Source organism: Quercus lobata, chromosome 2, assembly GCF_001633185.2.
Source record: "Quercus lobata isolate SW786 chromosome 2, ValleyOak3.0 Primary Assembly, whole genome shotgun sequence".
Lineage (NCBI taxonomy): Eukaryota > Viridiplantae > Streptophyta > Magnoliopsida > Fagales > Fagaceae > Quercus > Quercus lobata.
The window spans coordinates 83111680-83130226 of record NC_044905.1 but is presented as its reverse complement, the minus strand read 5'-3'; the positions used below and the strand labels follow the sequence as shown (position 1 = coordinate 83130226).

Sequence of the window (18547 nt, the reverse complement as noted above, 5' to 3'; positions counted from 1 at the left end):
TTTCAATGTCATGTTCTTCACCTTAAAAGAACTGTAAAAAACAACTAAATCACAAAGTTCTTGATTTTTTTTTTTTTTTTTTATTATCAAAAACCCATGCATTTGTTAAAATATACAAAACAAAAATTCAAAAGATGCAAACATATATATATATATATATATATATATATTAAATTGCAAAAGATAAGATGCGTTTAATAACATCCAGTGTTATAGTACATATTTATTCATACTCATTTTAGGCACACGTAGAAAGGAAAGCAACAGAAAGATTGACTAGTCGCTCTACTAGACTGGCCATTGCTAGTAAAGTAACTTCCATTATTTTATTCGCCAGCTTTATGCGGTGGGTGTTGGATTCAGACACTCGCGAGATCCGCAGGCGCGTGGGACTGGGATCTACGCACCGGTGCATTAGAAATCTTATCCTGAAGTAGACGGTGTTGTGGCCGAAACCGAAAGAAGGTAGATTGGAATATATCAAAAACTAGGCGGTACTTCAGCAACACGTCCATGATTGGCACACAAGCACATAAACCAATGACAACAAAGATCACATCCCGTTGATTATAATTCTTCAACCAAAAGGATGTAGCAAATGAAACCATCATGGCGGCAATTGAGATGTAAAGTGAAGTGACTCCAATCATCAACCTAACAGGTAACGATACAAGGAAGTCCTCGAATGAGTAACGCGAGGTAAGAATGGATAAGAACATTATCAGGGATGTTGATGAACCAAATAATGATATTGCAGTTGAAACTGTGAAGGCCAGAAAAAGATGAGGATTCTCGTTTAATCCATCAGCTACTTGGCCAGTAAACATTATAGAGCCAATTAGTGCAGCAACCACCATAGAATAATTAGCTGTGCCTATCATCCACTTCTCTCCCTTTTTCCTTAACCCCTCGTGGTTCCTCGCAAATAAAGCATACGGTGTGTCCCCGTCTTCATTTTTCATATCTATGTAGTCAGGACTTACAAACTTTTTCACCTCCTTTCATTACAAATAACAAGAAAAACATCATATGAGAGACTTGTTAGTCCGAAAATATTGATAAATTTAGGAAGAAATTAAATCTATGTGAAAACATGAGTAAATATTCTATGACATGGTTCAACACTTGCTACTTAAAACATATGAATATGTACCTCGAACCATAATAGTTCTCGTTGCATTTGAAGAGCTACTCCTGATATAGCATTGAGCTTCTCTTGAGGTGCGACTCCTGCAGCTAAATGCAATATGTTGTTTTGATCTTCAAGTATTCCATTTACTATTATATCTCCAATTGATTCTAATTCTTTAAGTAAAATGAAGATGCTTTCATGGCGCTTCTCAACAGCAATATGAAATATGTTTTTTCTGACCTCATTTCTTTCCCATAATAGATCAAAGTCAAAACGAATTAACTTGACCAAAAGCTCAATGTTTCCTACTTCAGCTGCAAGAAATAGAACTTCTGGAATCTCTGGAATACTTCCTAAACTCTCAACATCACATTCGTAAGCCTGAAGACATTTTTCAAACAATTTATTGGCTTTAGATTGCTTCGAGTTTTCTTGATTCCCTGGAATTGACAATGATAAAAAAAGTAAAAAAAAAAAAAAAAAAAAAGCAATACCTCAATTAAATTTAATTTATTAAAAAAATATAATAGATCTAGAGTATTTGTGCTACTATTACTCATAAAAAAAAGTGCTACTATTACATGTGTTTTGTGTATTATAGCACATTTAGTACATTGTAATGGAATAACTATTTTTTTTTTTTTTTTTTTTTTTTTTTTTTTTTTTTTTTTTTACCTTGTATGCATTTTACAAGGAATATATAATATTCCTTATGAATGAATTACTAGGTTTTAGGTGGGAAAAATTCATGACATAGTTTGTATTGATTATCAAACATTCAAGATTGAGAGTAAAAAATACAGCTTAAAGAAGACAAATTTTCAGGATTCCGATTGTCATATGATCGTCCCCCAATCAATCAAAATCCAGGTTTCCATAGCCTTTCAATTTCATCTCAATCAATCAGAAGAGGATTCTTAATTGGTGTTTGATAGAAGCTCAATCAATTGAGAATCAAGAAGTCAGTTAGTGACATGTTTTAATGAAGTTGGTATCGTGACCTTTTTCAATCCTAAGTGGAATGCCTACATAGGGCCCGATTATGCAAGAGACTTTGTTAATATTGTTGAGTTAGATCTTGAAAAGCTAATCAGAGAGAAAATCCTAACCTACACTTTCCAACCTATACTATAAGTTCAGAGAGTAGATAAAATATTTTCTACGGTGTTGTATCCAAGTACATTTGTTACGAAGTTCAAAGCTTCAATTAAGTTTGCGGAGGCACGACAGTAAGTTATCTACTGGGTAAAGTCTAAATTCATAGGTATGTCTTAGCTAGATTATAAAACTTCAATTTTATTTGTGGATTCATTCTTGGGGTTAGGACTTACCTTGTTTTTCCTTTAAATACAAATGATTGTTTTGATATTGGTGACACACCAATTGCTAGCTTGTGGGGGCTTTAACTGGTCGAAATTTGATCACGTGAGTGTTAATTGTCTTATTTTATTGAACTTCCTACATAATTAATCAAAAGGGTCTAAACGTTTCTTTTCAATTGATATTAAAGTGAGTTTACTCTACGGAGGATTAGTGGCTGTTTGGTTTTTGTGTTTCTATCACTTGTAACTTAAAAATGACGGGACCCACGAAGAGAAAGCTTGTTTGGATTTGTTTTCAAGTTTTGTTTCCATCACTCAATTTTCTGATTTTTGAATGATGAGTTATGGAAATTGAAAACACATTTTAGGTGTTTTCAAGTTATGGAAATAGAGTTATGATGACATTTTTGTAAATACACACACATTGAGGGACCCACGGTTAGAGGTTCAGCCATAACTTTTGACTTTTAATTTTTTTGAAACAAAGCCACTGTCAAACTTTTAAAGTTTTTTAAGTTTTAAAAATGGGTCCCACATTTTTAAGTTTTTGAACTTGAAAAACAGAACTGAGTTAGGTGCCAAACAGGTGGAGTTTGGGAAATTGGGATATTTTAAGTGATGAGTGATGAGTGACGAAAATTGAGTGAGGAGTGAGGGTTTCCAAAAAACCAAACAGCCCCTTAATTTCTTGGGTGTGAATCTTGATTTATTTGTCATAGATAAACTTCAGTTTCAAAAAATACTTTGACATGACAACTTAATTCAAGATGTTTTTACGAAGATGGTGCCCTTTTAACTACAAATGGTAAACTTCTTGGGGATTATGTTAAATATAAAAAAAAAGTGCTAAGAAATTATGAGAAAAAAATAAATTTGGTCAAATTTGAAAAACATGAATTGATTGTAAAATTGGATGAAGCCAACAAGTTGAATAATATTTGTAAAAATTAATCTGTTGCTCAGGTGAACAAGGTTAAGAGATTGGGTGAGGAATCATAAACAAAAGTTTTTACACTCCTCCATTTAAGAGGAATCATAAACAAAACTATAAGACTAATGTTGCTAGAATAAACAATGGTAAAAGACTTATAAGAGAAATGCAAGTTTCAAAACCATGTCTAGACCCCCTCCTAAGCTACAAGAAAGATCTAAGTTTGTCCCTACCTGTTATCATTGTAGTGCTGTTGGCCATATTAGACCCAACTTTACTAAGCTTAGTTATCAACTCGCATTCATATCTATACTTCCATCTAGGATGCTTAGTGGTCTAAAGTCTATTAATGTCTGTCACCATTGCAACTCTTCTGGCCACACTCGTCCAAATCATTTCTCAACCTAGACCATGTGCTTTGGTTTGTGAATTATTAAAAGTCTTAAGCTTTTTGACCTAGTTTCAAAGGAATGAAAATTCATTTCATTTTGTCTCTAGACACTTTGATTCCATGCCTCCCCACCTTCATAGCCAACCATCTTAGTCGTCCGAGTTCGTTCTATGGTTTCTTAGGTTGATTGGTTTTTTATATGTCATTGTATTGCTTCAGTTATTTATTCTATAATCTTGAAATATTGTTAAGTTGGGTTTTGTCATGAAATTTTCATTTAGGGAGATTGTTAGATTTAAAGCTTGCTAATTCCATGACATGTAATTTTTATTTGAGTTGTTGTAAGGTTGAATTTATTCAATCATGTGTTGGCTTTATTCCGTGCCAAATTTACTTGTAATTTAGCAATTAGATACCCTGTATTTAGGTGAGAATTATGTAAGGGTTATGTGTGAAAGAGTGTGAAGAAATTCAAGAATGTGTGCATTTGGAGGTTTCTCGCAACTAGATCTCGAGACTGACAACTCGCCAAAATGCCACACACGTGAAGCATGTAGGAAGCTAAAGGGTCATGATAGTTGGAGCACTATAGGACAAAAATTACAGTCTGGCCTGATAGTTATCTCGCGACTCAAACTCGCGACTCATCCCACTCGCGAGACTAAGTCGCCAGAATGCTCTGCTATGCAGAAAAATGACATTTCATATTCCTCACGTACACTACTATAAATACCCTTATACCCACGAAATGTAGGGAGCTTCTAAAGAGAATTTTGAGAGAGAAACCCTAGAGAAACCAAGATTGACTCATTCACAATCTTAGACATTTGATTCTCCAAATTCCTCTACTTTCACCCTTTCCATTGACATATCCTTGAGCGGTACATTTGCCAAATCCTTATCTCACCACACCCAAATCAACGAGGAGGCATTTTGGTGCTTAGGAAGTAGTTCAGAGATGACCAATTCACTTGGTTGATGCAATGGGCTTATTGCAGGATCCAAGAAGCTAAAGAAGACACAGTTAGACTTAACCCCGTTGGAGCAAGAAGTTTGGAAGGTTTAGGTGCATTGGTTAGATTAGGCTTTGAGGGTTTTTTACTATTTGTTTCGTGTATCCCAACTTTATTCTTTAGTGGATCATTTTACCACTTGGAAGGCAGCTACGAGGTTTTTCGCCGAATTCTTTGGTTTTCTCTTCAATAACATGTGCCGGTGTTATCTTTGTATTTGTATCTCTCTAACCCTTACTCTTGCATTTTAATTGTTGCTGCGTTGTGATTAATTATGGTGTAGAGTTATTTATCTGTTTGGGTTTTTGCTTGTACCTATTATTCCGCACATCTTTTGTTTGGGTATAAGCTTGTATTGGTTATGTTTGAAATTGGGGGTTTAAACATTCATTAGCATTTGTCACACTAATTGAACTTTCATTTGGTATTAGAGTAGGTGCATTTGCTGTGGTTTCATTACCTAAGTGTGATCCTAGACCCTTTAGCTATGGATGAAGTTATGGAAAAGGCTATGTTGAATTATGGTTTAAATGTTTGTGATAATGACTCTATGAGTATGTTTGAAGATTTTCCTAACAATGAACTCCTAGATTTATTAAAAACAAAGAAACATGCTAGAATGTTTGTTCACATGCTGAAATATTTTGAAAATGAGAACCATATCTTACACAATAGTCTATGTGAGTCAAATTCTTTGATTAAGAAGTATAAAAGAAGGAAGAGAATATTGTGTGATAAGGTTGATGATCTTAAAAAGAAAATTCAATCTAACAAACGAGTGGAAAATGAGGATAATTTTATGTTTAAAGTTCAAGAGTGCTTGTCCCATGCTTGCTTATTTGTGCACACCTCTTTGAAGGTATTTAATTCTTGTTTATGGTATCTTGATAGGAGTTGCTCTTGCCATATGACAGGAGATAAATCATTGTTTAAGTCACTCAAAGAGAAGGTCAGTGACTATGTGACATTTAGCCATGGAAGCCATACTTAAGTACTTGGCAAAGGGACTATTGAGATACCGGGGCTACCTCTTTTGAAGGATGTTTTATACATCAAAGGGCTTAAGGTGAATCTCTTAAGCATCACTCAATTATGTGATGAGGACTTCCTTATTCAATTCTCAAAGAAGGGGTGTGTAATCATTAATGAAGAAGGGATTCATGTATTGGAGGGAAATAAGACTATTAAGGCTGTCCATCTCACCCGCCCAACCTGCCTGTACCCGACCCACTACAACCCGATCTGACTGCTTCGGTGGTCGGACGCGGGTCCTGAGCTCCAAAACTTGATGCCGGTGGTTCGGTTTCAAGTCCCCTCCTTGAAAACTCGTTCAATCCAACCTACCTAAAGAGAGAACAACCCGCTGCGATTTCAAGCTTTTTGATGATTTTCCAGCATAATTTGGCAGATTTCGGTGACCAAAACACCAGATTCGACGATTCTCGGCATGATTTGGGGGAAAAAGTATCGAATTTGGCGAAATCTCTGCCAAATCTGGCTAGATCGCATCGGATCTTGGATGGATCGGGAGAGATCTGCCAATTTTCTCCCTTTTTCAGTGGTTTCCGGCGGGTTTTGGCTTCACCCGAAACTGATGCTCACCCGATGGGAAACTGACCCGTAAAACCTAACCCTAATACGGGTCAGTTGTGGGTTGGGCACCTACCTACCCAATCTCCGACGAGTCGGTTGCAGGTTGGGCATAAACCCGACCCACCCGACCCATGGAAAACCCTAAGGACTACCGACAATTACTACAAAATAGTTCCTATACCAAAGATTTCTTGTAGAAGTGCTCATGTTGATATGTTGGAACTTTGGCATCAAAGGTTTGGACATGCAAACTTCAAGCAAGTGGCTAAAGTGTCAAACTTGAAGCTATTGTGGGGCTTTCAAAATTTGGGAAGGTGGAGAAGATTGTAACATCCTAACCTAAATGCATAATTAATTTTATGGGTTTATATGCTTGTTATCATCTTAATTACTTTAAGTACATAAAACTTTGATATTGTGATATTATAGAAGATATATGCTCATTTAATATTGTAGAAAGGAGTTTTATTAAGGTAAGAATACATGTGCATAGTTGTTTTATTATTTGGGTCTTTCTAGAATATAGAACTATGGGAGGGTGAAAAGTATAAATGCTAAAAGTTGAAAATGTGAGAAATAACCTTTTCTTTCCTTAGTAAGACATGTGCCCCACAAAAATATTTCTCCTTTATCTTTTCTTGGCTGCACCAGAAAGTTCATCTCATATTCTTCTTTTTCTATTCCTTTTTCTTTGTTCTTATTTCTTTGTTCTTCCTCGAAAATCTTTCTTCGAAAATCATAGATATCTTTCACTAAGAAGAAATTAAGAGCCTAACACTAAAGATTTAGCTTCAAAGTTTGTGGGTAAGTAGATAAAACTATATCTGGCTTTGTGTATTTTTGATGGTGTAATTGTTTTGTTTAATTTCCCTTCTTTGTTCTCTAATCTGATTGTTAGAAGCTAAATTTTGAGGTTTTGTGTTAGCTATTTGAAAGATTGAAGATATCATGGTCTTTTAGATGCCTATTCATATATTCTAACATGTATAGTATAGGTATAAAAATACCCACATGAAGTGAAGGCCAATTGCTATTAGTTGATGATTTTGTAAGAAAACATGTTAAAACTATCACTGTGACAGATATGGTGTTTACAAGAAGAAAAATTTGGATTAAATCATATTCTATGAATTAGGATGCTAGGAGTAGTTTTTATGAATTCTAAGACACACATGGTTGTAGTGGAAGTGGTCTCACAGCATTTGGATCAATATAAAAATAATGGTTTAATTTATAAGTTGCATGAAATTCTGTCAGGACAGATATGAGCATGTTGTTTTGTACGATTTTTAATTAATTATGGTTTTATGTTTTGACTCTGAAATTTATATGGTATATACTAGACATCTAGGGGTGTGTTTCTGTAAAATTGCATGACGTTTGGATGTGTAAGGATAGTCATTTGTATTTTACAAATAAGGCGTATGTTGCTGAAATGAGCAGTGAACAGCATATGATACACATGACTTTGAGGATTTAATTTTAAAGTTAGGAGAATTTTTTGAGCTATAAATTAGTATGCTCATCCTTTGGTATGTTTGGATCATAGATAAATTTTATGTCTTGGTTTCTCTATGGTTTGGGTACATAATGTGTTTGATTAATGTATCATGTGCGTTGGGGAACCTTGTGTGATGAGAATTAAGAATTTTCTTGAGTTTGAGAGTTAGGTTGTGATTGATGTATAAGTTTATTTATTTAGAAAGAGTTGTTAGTAATAAGTTTTGGTCTTTCATCTAGGTGACGAGAACGAGAACATGGACACTTGAGCTCCTCTTATACAAATCTCTCATGTCTTTTGTTTTCAGGTAAGGAATATGTGACATGTGTGTTTGATAAGTATAAAGATTGTTTAGAAAATTATTATGCATTAAATCTTTTAATTAAAGATATTACATATAAGCATGATTTAAGTAAAATATATGTTCGTGAGTTGTTCAATCCTATATATATATATATATATATGATAATTTTAGCATATTGATGCTAGTACTTATATCACAAACATAATATTTAAGAATGAAGTAGATATGTTACTATTATGAAATAATTATGTAAAAGCATAATTATCCAAAAAATATAGTTTTTGGGTTATTCCATTGTTATGTTCTGAACTCAGCCAGTAGATGTTATAATATTGGTAGTTCCTTGGAGATTTTGATTGGCCTTTATAAGTAGTGAGGGCTTTACTGTATCCGCCCTTGTTGGTAACGGCTAACTTGTGGAGGATGCCAACCGACCCCCATGGTTGATGATATAATCACACCGAAAGGGGTGATATTTTCTGATATGATCCTGAGATTTCCTAGCATTGTGGGGAATGTTGGATGCCTAGCACTATGTGCTAGAAGCCTCCCAAAGTTGTGACAGACTTACAATTGGACTAACTAATATATATTATAAATGAGCTATTAAGCTATAGGGAAATTATAAGAAAAGTATGATGATAAGAAAAGTATGTTGAATGTGTTATAAGTCTGATGAGAAGTTTATGATAAAGTATTTTATAGTCTATTTAAATATAAGATTACTGAATTATGTTTAAGTTCCTCATTATGTCATTTTATTGTTATATGAAAGGAAAGTGAAGTATTTTCATCTGAAAGTTCATAAGTTATTTTAAGAACAATATAAATAGTATGAAGGTTATTTTATCAAAGTTGGCATATCCATAAAATATTTGATTTACATATATTCTTATTAAAGGCCCATAGAGCTTAAAACCTTACTGAGTTTCGCAACTCACCCTATTATATTTCAGTGCACAAGTTCTTCCTGAATGCAGCGAGAGTATTAGAGGTAACAAGGATTTTATGATTCTTGTTTGTTAGAATGTATAGTTTTTGTTGTATAGTAGTTCAGCTCTTTTGTTGTATAGGAGGAATTAAGATGTACTTGATCCTTTGAGCACAGATGTAATTCGGAACTTTAGTTTGTTTTGAACCCCAGTTGTATGTCTTTGGGGTTGGGTTTGTAAATAAGAGTTTTTGCTAAACGTTTAACTATGTAATATTTACAGGAATACCTTAAGTTTCAGCCAAGTGGTAATCTTGCAAAGTTCAAATGAAATGAAGTTTCAAGGTTTTCATCATTTTTTGTATATTGTGGCTTTTATGCAAGAAAATAAGAAGGAATAAAATAAACAATTCATGATAAGTACCTTTAGCTTAGGTTGGTTTGTATTAGTATTGAGGTAAACTTGATATTAACATGTCGGTCATGCTCTAAATTCTGAAGTACAGGTTTAGGTCATAACAAAGACCATTTGTGGTGTATGTTAGATGGGGAAGCAAACAAAGTCAAATCTTCACAAGGTGAATGTGATCTCTACCTCACACTATTTAGATCTTCATGTTGATCTAATGGGGCTTACAAGAATCGAAAGCCTAGGAGGGAAAAGATATATCATGGTCATTGTTGATGATTTCTAAAGATACACTTGGGTGGAATTTCTTAGAGAGAAATCAGAAGCATGTGAGAAGATGGAGATTCTTTGCAAGAGACTTCAAAACGAGAAAGGGGTTCCTATTGTCAAGATAAGGAGTGATCATGGCAAGGAGTTTAAGAAAACCAAGATTGACTCATCCACAATCTTAGACATTTGATTATTCAAATTCATCTACTCTCACCCTCTCCATTGACATATCCTTGAGAGGTACATTTGCCAAATCCTTATCTCACCACACCTATATCAATGAGGAGGCATTTTGGTGCTTGGGAAGCAGTTTGGAGATGACCAATTCACTTGGTTTATGCAATGGGCTTATTGCGGGATCCGGGAAGTTAAAGAAGACATGGTTAGGCTTAACTCTATTAGAGCAAGAAGCTTGGAGGGCTTAGGTGCATTAGGTAGATTAGGCTTTGAGGATCTATTGCTATTCGTTTCATATATCCCAACGTTATTCTTTAGTGGATCATTATACCACTTAGAGGGCCGTAGAGAGGTTTTTCACCGAGTTCTTTGGTTTCCTTTTCGATAACATGTGCCGATGTTATCTTTGTGTTTGCATCTCTCTAACTCTTACTCTTGCCTTTTAATTGCTACTGTGTTGTGATTAATTATGGTGTAGAGTTATCTATCTGTTTGGGTTTTTGCTTGTACCTATTATTCCGCACATCTATTGTTTGGGTATAAGCTTGTATTGGTTATGTTTGAAATTGGGGGGGTCTAAACATTCATTAGTGTTTGTCACACTAATTGAACTTTCAGTTGTATTGTCTGAAACCAAGAACAAGACTAAGTTCCAAAATTTAGCTCAAGAAAGGGATATGTGTTAATTCGGTCCACTACAAGAAAAAACCTATATTACAACAAAAAGAAATTTTAGTGGTAATAGGAACTAATTTACTCTGTGAAGATTTTTTTTATTGAAATAGAAAATTCATTGCATCAATTTAAATATATTTGCAATAAATTTAATGATTTGTTGCAATATCATATTGCCCCCTCCCACTTAAATATTTCCCCAATTTTTCCCTACCCGTGTTTGCCCAAAATTTCATTCTCAATATCATGAAAGCAAAATTTCAAAAATCTACACTCAGTCTATCATGTCCCACAATTAACAAAATCTCACCCAAGTTCCCTCTATCTTTCTTCCCAAACATTTAAGACAAAATTTCACAAAAATTAGCTTTCTCCCTCAATCCCAAGTGTCTAGGTTTGCAATCTTTGAATAGACGGGCGGAGATTTCACTCTCCTTGTTGTGTAGCTCCACACCTTCTTTCTCTATTCCTTTTGTTTCATCTCAAAGCTCCAGATTTGCTCTCTCCTCATCAAATTCAAGGCCCCGAATCCATTGTGCCCTTGGAGGTAATTTATATTATTTCTTTTGATAATTTTGTTATATTTCGTTTTGGGTTAGTTTTTAGTGTTGAATTGTGGGTAAAGTTTTGATCTTTGTGAGATTTTTGTTGTTTTGGTACCTGGGTTTTGTTGACTGAGTCGTTATTCTGTTATTTGGGTTAGTGGGGTGTGGAATGCAAACGGTGGGGAATGCTTGAGTTGACTTGGTTTTATGTGGACTATGCTCAATCAGATTACTAGTTTTGTAATTCTTTGAGGAAATTAGAGTACTATTCTCAATTGGTAACTATAAAAAGAGTACTATGCTCAATGTGATATATGCTAAAAATTTGTAATGTTGCGAACGTTAAAGACAAGTTAGCACAAAGAAAGCTTATTTTCATGTGGGTCTCTGTTGTTTTTGCTTTTTGATTGCTCAAGCTGTCTTTTCTGTGGGTTTTTGAGGTGGCTAGATGGGTTTTTGGTGTTTATGTCAGATTTGGTGAAATTGATTAATAAGCGTTTTTGTTGTGTTAGGCATTTTTAAATTTTTTGGATTTCGGTTTGGGATAGGTTGAGGTTTCAAATCTTCAAAGATTTCACTCTCTCTATTGAAAAGGTACTATACGCCTCTCTCTCTCTCTCTCATTTTTATTTATTTATTTTTAAATTTTTGTTTCAATATTTTTGATTTGTTAATGATTAGCCTGAATTTGTACATCTCTATCTTTGTCAAATGTTAGTCTGATGTTGTTTGGTTGCCCACTCAACCCGCCGGAGCTGCCTAAAATCGAATCGCCACCACCCGAACTAACCAATCTGACGGTCGACGGCAGGTCGCCACCCATAGAACCCGATCCCTTCGGATAGGCTAGCGGGTTTCCTCCCCAAAACCCGAGCTACCCGACCCGACCATAAAATCAACAAAATCTGGAGAGATCTAAAGGTTTTCTGACAAAGAGCTACTTGAAATCCATTGCAATCCACCAGATCCGACGATATTTTTTATTTTCCAACGAAGAGCTACTTGGAATCCGCGAGATCCAGCGAGATCTTGTCAAGATCTAGTCTAGATTCGATGGATCCAGCAAAATATCGACACCGGTGGCAAAACCCGAAACCGACTGACACTAACCCGAAACTCAACGAACCCAAACCGGATTATCTGACCATTAATATTGGTCGGTTTCGGTTTTGATTTTCACCCACCCAAAAAATCCGGGTCGGGTCCGAGTTAGGCACAAACACGACCCGACCCAACCCATGGACACCCCTAGTCATAGACTCAATAGTACAGACTACTCATTCATGCAAAATGCATTGTATAGTTTTATCTAAAAGAGTGGGTACAATTCCATTTCAGGTCCTATAGAATTCATAAATGTAGCTCTTGATCTTAATTTTTACAAAACCATCACTCTTTATCTTGTTTTCCCTTGTTTTTTTTTTTTTTTTTTTTTTTTTTTTTTTTTTGCCTTATGTTTTTTATGTTTTAAGAGGAGAGGAATATAAAATGGGTGTAAAATTACATATTTAGTTTCATTTTTAATAGAAATGGATTATAGAATCCCAACTGAGCTAACCTCAAGTGGTTAAAGTGTTAAATCTCAAATTACACGGAGGGTGGGTAAGTTGTAATTAACCTAACTAAAAAAAATTCAGATGGTTCCTATCACTGGTTCTTCTTCCTTGGGTTCTCCGATTCTTTCTTCTTCCTTTCTTAGTTTTTTCTTTTGCGTTCACTATGAGAAAGGCAGTGAGATGAATGGGATTTGTACAGAGTTGGTGAGATCGGCCATGAGACAGAGGAAAGCAGACCATGGGTTTGTATGGAAAAAGAATGATTGCAAGGATGGGAGGAGAGGCTTATTTCAGCTATTACACAAATCAAAGGTTTGGTTTGTGGCTTTGCTTTTCAAATTTTTTTTTCTTGGATTAACTACAGAAATATTAGATGAAGAAAGATCGGTTGTTGATTTTTTTTTTTTTTTTTTTTGAGTTGTATTGAAGATTTAAGTTGGGGTTTCAATAGGACAGATTTTGGTGTTTGATTTGGGGGCATTATCTGGTGGTTTGGGGTTGATTTTAGGATGTAGTTTCTTATTTAACAAATTTATGACTTTTTAGTATTCTATGGAATCAGTGAAGTACAGGTTTTGACATTGATTCTTTCACACAAACGGACAAATTTATGACTTGTTAGTTTTCTCTAAATTAGTGAATTACCAGATTTTCACACACACACAAAACTGAGAAAGTTCTTGTTCGCTTCCAAACCCAGAAGATGGACCTCATCAAAAAAACTAGTGACATATATGTGTATTTATGTATGTGTACGTGTATATATATGCGATTGTATATATATAATGAGTATTGGATCAACATAGGAAGATCTAACTGCAAATGATGAGACCTATAGATGTTTTTGTTTCTAGGATTTGCATTTTTCTTTTTGTTATGAAAATTTTGGAGTTTTCAGATGGTTCAATTTTGATTTGGATTTTCAAGTTTTTATTTTTTTTAAATTTTTTTGAGAATTACACTTTTGCCTGGTGTGCAATTTTTATTCTTTGTACGACTTATTGATTCATTCCTAATCTTTGTATGGTTCGTTTATTTTATTTTTTTCTTTATGGAGTTTTAGAAAGTTTAATTTTTGATGTATATAACATATTTTGGTGTCAAGCTCTGAACAGTTCTTTGTTTTTTCTTTGTTTTAGAGGCCTTGGCAGAAGTCTCTTTATGAACCTCTTATATTTATATATGCATGTTGTTATTAGCTTTGTTTTCTAATGGTATTTGCTTTGGAACAGTTCTCAAAACATTCAACGGTACAACTGGATTGAGATGGGTAATCAATGGTTATATATTCACCTTACAATTTTTTTTTCCTCCTTTAGTTCTATTAATCTAAAGCTTACAATATATTAATTAATAAATTTTAAATTAATATTTGATAAGGGAACAGACTAATGTGACAATGGGACGGTCATATATGATGTTTGTATTACTCAATGTGACATTGGACCATCCAATATGAGTGAAAAATAAGGAACATCAATGCAACAATGATATGGTCATATGTAATGTTTGTACTGCCCAATGTGACGTTAACACCATCTAATGTGACTAAAAATATAAGAGAACCACTAAATGTGATAAACGTATGGTTATATATGATGTTGATACTGTTTGATGTGACAATGGAACTGTTAAATGTGAATAACAAATAAAGAAACCACCAAATGTGAAAAGTATAATTATATGTGATATTGGTACTGCGTAATGTGACGATAGATCTATTAAATGTGAGTAAAATATAAAAGAACTATCAAATGAGATAATAGTACAATCATATGTGATGTTGGTATTGTTCAATATGACGTTGGAACTATCAAATGTGAGTAAAAAAATAAGGAAAACACCAAATGTGACAAAATATGATCATACATGGTGTTAATACTATCCAATGTGACTATAAAACTATCAAATATGAGTAAAAAAGTAAATAGAATTACCGAATGTGACAAAAATACGGTCATATGTGATGTTGAAACTGCCTAATGTGACCATGGAACTATCAAATGTGAGTAAAATATAGTATAACCACTAAATGTGACAAAAATATGGTCATAAGTGATGCTTGTATGGCTTAATGTGATAGTGAAAATGTCAAATGTCAATAAAAAAAATAAAGGAACCACTAAATATAACAAAAGTATGGTCAGTGTGATGTTGGTACTACTTAATGTGACGATGAAATTGCCAAATATGAGAGAAAAAAAGAAAGAAAAAGAAACATTGAATGTGACAAAATTACGGTCATATGTGATGTTAGTACTATTCAATGTGACCATAAAAACTTTCAAATGTGAGTAAAATATAATTGAGCCATCACATATGACAAAAGTACGATCATATGTGATGTTAGTACACTCGATGTGACCATGGAATTGTCAAACGTATAAAAAAAAAAAAAATTACCAAATGTGACAAAAGTATGACCATATGTGAAGTTAGTACTACTTAATGTGATAATAGAATTGTCAAATATGAGGGAAAAAAAAAAAGCATCATTGAATGTGAAAAAAAATACGATTAGATGTGATGTTGGTGCTGCCTAATGTGATAATAGAACTATCAAATGTGAGAAAAAGTCAAAAAACAAGGGAACCACAGAATATGAGAAAAATACAATTACATGTGATGTTAATACTATCTAATGTGATGATAAAACCGTTAAATGCGATATTTTGATAATTTGGTATAGTATTTTGTCGCGATATTTTGATAATTTGGTATAGTATTTTGTCTATTAGTTGGTACTGTATCCCCGAAAAAATGAAGGGGTACCATAGAATTACCCCAAGGTTTCAAGTAGAAATATTCTTTATTGTAAAACTTTGATTCTAATAATGAAATTTTCCTTAAAATTAGACTTTTAACTCCTAAACTGTTTTTATTTAATTTAATTTAATTTATTTTTTGGTTGCATCCATTGATTTTCACTTCAAAACAAATCACTTGTCATTTATCTTATGCTTTATTACCTCATTTTATGAATTTTTTTTTTTTTTTTAAGTTGTGGTAACCGTAATTGATCAAAAATTAATTGGAAAATATAATAAATTAATCTGCAAAATTGATTTAATTTCATTAAATCAATCAATGGAGTCTAATGTGTCCGTATACAAACATATTTAACTGACATTCCAAATTTGATTTCCGTCTTTATATGTTACTAGAAATGTGTAATCTTGCGCATATGTACAGATATAATTAAAAATAATTACAATTACATGGTTTGAATTATACATTTTTTTTAGAAGATGTTCAAATTATACATAATATTAAGTTACACATTTTTTAAACCATACATTTAAAAAAAATATGTAATGGTTTTTTATTTTATATATGATTTAGACCTAACAATTCACTTGCCACAAAATTTTAAAACTTAGATGAACACGTGATGTAAAATTAGAATCTAATTGAAATCTAATTTAAAACCTAATTGGATTTGAACTCTTTAATATTACACTCAATAATTCACTTGACACAAAACTTAAAAATTAGATTGGACATATGGCGTAAAATTGAGAATCTAATTAAAATCTAATTAAATTTTCTTTGAGCTAGCTTTGGCTTTATATATATATATATATACACACACACACACAAGTTTTAAGAATTTCAAAGTCAGGATAACTCACAGGAAATATTGATGAGTCCCCTTAACCGTCCCGATTGACTTGCACTAACAAAGGCAGAAGGCTTGCGAGCTAACACATGCAATGCAGTCTCTCCGCTTTCATCCATAGCTCTAGCTAAATTCCATTCTGGATTCTCAAGCATTTCCAATGCTACTTCTGCAATATTTTATCACAAAATAATAATAATAATAATAATAAGCAAAACTACTCATGAGCGGAATTCGATCTTTTTCTTCTCCGTGTGTTGTCGTATGTAGTTACGTTTTATTGACGAAATAAAAATACTGAGAAGGAACATGTTGAATATTTCTTTCAAAGATGTATTAGACAAACTGACAAAGCATGGCATAATCATATGAGAAAGAGAAGCAACAAGCCAACAATTCCATTTGACAACTATTTTAACCTCATGCGCTAGTTTTCCTTTAACTAGTAGCGTCGATCGGTCCTAGAACGTTTGTTAAGAGACTAGAGAGGGCATGTTTGATCTCAATCATATAGAAATCTATAATGAGGATTCTCTTTCTTTTATATATATAAAATAAAAAAATAAAAAAAATATTACAATACTACAAATTATTTTTATTTTTATTTTTATTTTTTGAGAAACAAACAAATTATGAAATACACACATACCTAATTACACCCTCTCACCAAGTTCAAACATATTACTTAATTCAAAGAACCACTACAAAAAGGTTAAAACTCTTATAGTAGTAGAGTGAAGCTTTAAGCAATGGGAAATAGTTATACTCAAGCAATGTGAGACAACACCCACTTTTATTTTTTGAGAAACAAACTAATTGTTAAACACACATATACACACTTAATACTACAAATTATTTGAAAATAGAGTTTCAAGCCAAAAAATAAAAAAAGATGTTATAGTAAAGTTCGTTAGAGGAACCAAAATAAAAATTTAAGCTATTAGGTAAAGATGACCGATCAATATAAATCCTTACCAAAATCTTCGGTCTGCCATACTTTGAATGATACCCCATTTAGAAAATGAGTGAAATTGTATAACTTGTTCTCATTTGAAAGATAAGTAACTTAGATCCCATTATAAAAAATAAAAAAGAAATGTCTATTTAGATTGTGTTAAATTGTCGCACCACTTGAAATGTTTATGTCATGATTATGTTTTGAACTTCCAAGTCAATTCTAGCATGACAAAATCAAACCATGAAGACCACGAATAAAATAAAATAAAATAAAATAAAAATGCAGGAAACTTTATAATTACTTAGGCTTACCATACAAGTCATTCTTGACACAAACGATAAATATTTCAGCCCGTTCGTTTTCATCCATCGCAGTATTATCTATAAGATACCGCACCATTTCACTGTGTCCCGAGAAAGCAGCCACATAGACTGGTTTCTTCGGCTTCTCCCCAGTAGTGGCTTTGTTTGGCAGGTTTGCATTTATAGTCACCATCATTTTGGCTATATTCATATTTCCAACAGCAGCAGCGAAGGCTAAGGCAGTGCTCCCAATCTTATTTGCAACTGTTAAATCGTAGTCTTTCGATATCATCCAGTCCAATAATTTCTCCACAAAGAGTTCCTGGTTTGCTACAACCGCAATATGAAGAGTGGTTTCTCCGCTCTTACAAATTTCTTTTTGAATGACAGGCATGTCCTCAATAGATTTCCAGTCACCTTTCATCGCAGCCAGATAAAGCCTCCCACGCTCCATATTGACTGCTTCATGCATAAGAGGAATTTTTTCTTACTAATTTGTAAAAATCATAGTTCAAGTATTTCATAGAATAAAATATTCTATCTTATTTTTAGTGTTTCATTTTGTACTTCAACTATAGTATATAAACTTTAATATCTATTATAAACTTTAATTATTTTATAATGGAAAATGAAATCATTTATGACAAGTTGAAAATGGTGGAATATATAATGAGAATACGAAACACTTATAACAAGACATAGAATCTTTATTTTTTTGGTCAAGAGTTTTACAACTCAAAAGACATATTCTAATGTTCTAAGGAAAATGTCCAGTTTTAAATTACCCACACAACACCACTGTAAGTTTATTTAAAAAACTTCCACCCCTCTCCCCGTGTGTGTGTGTTAAAAATACTTAGTATTCTCAAAAGAAAAAATAGTGGGTTAATCCCACGTTGAAAAATGAGTGTGAGTTAA

General features: G+C 33.2%; 1 protein-coding gene across 1 annotated transcript; it reads right to left on the bottom strand.

Moving 5' to 3' along the window:
* Positions 1-238: 238 nt before the first annotated feature.
* LOC115972683 lies at positions 239-18083 on the bottom strand. Its single transcript, XM_031092980.1, has 4 exons — positions 17639-18083; positions 16383-16538; positions 1154-1572; positions 239-998 (listed from the first exon to the last, which is right to left on the bottom strand). Exons 1-4 carry the CDS (start codon positions 18081-18083, stop codon positions 360-362), a joined length of 1659 nt encoding a protein of 552 aa, XP_030948840.1. The 3' UTR covers positions 239-359.
* Between the last annotated feature and the right edge of the window lie 464 nt (positions 18084-18547).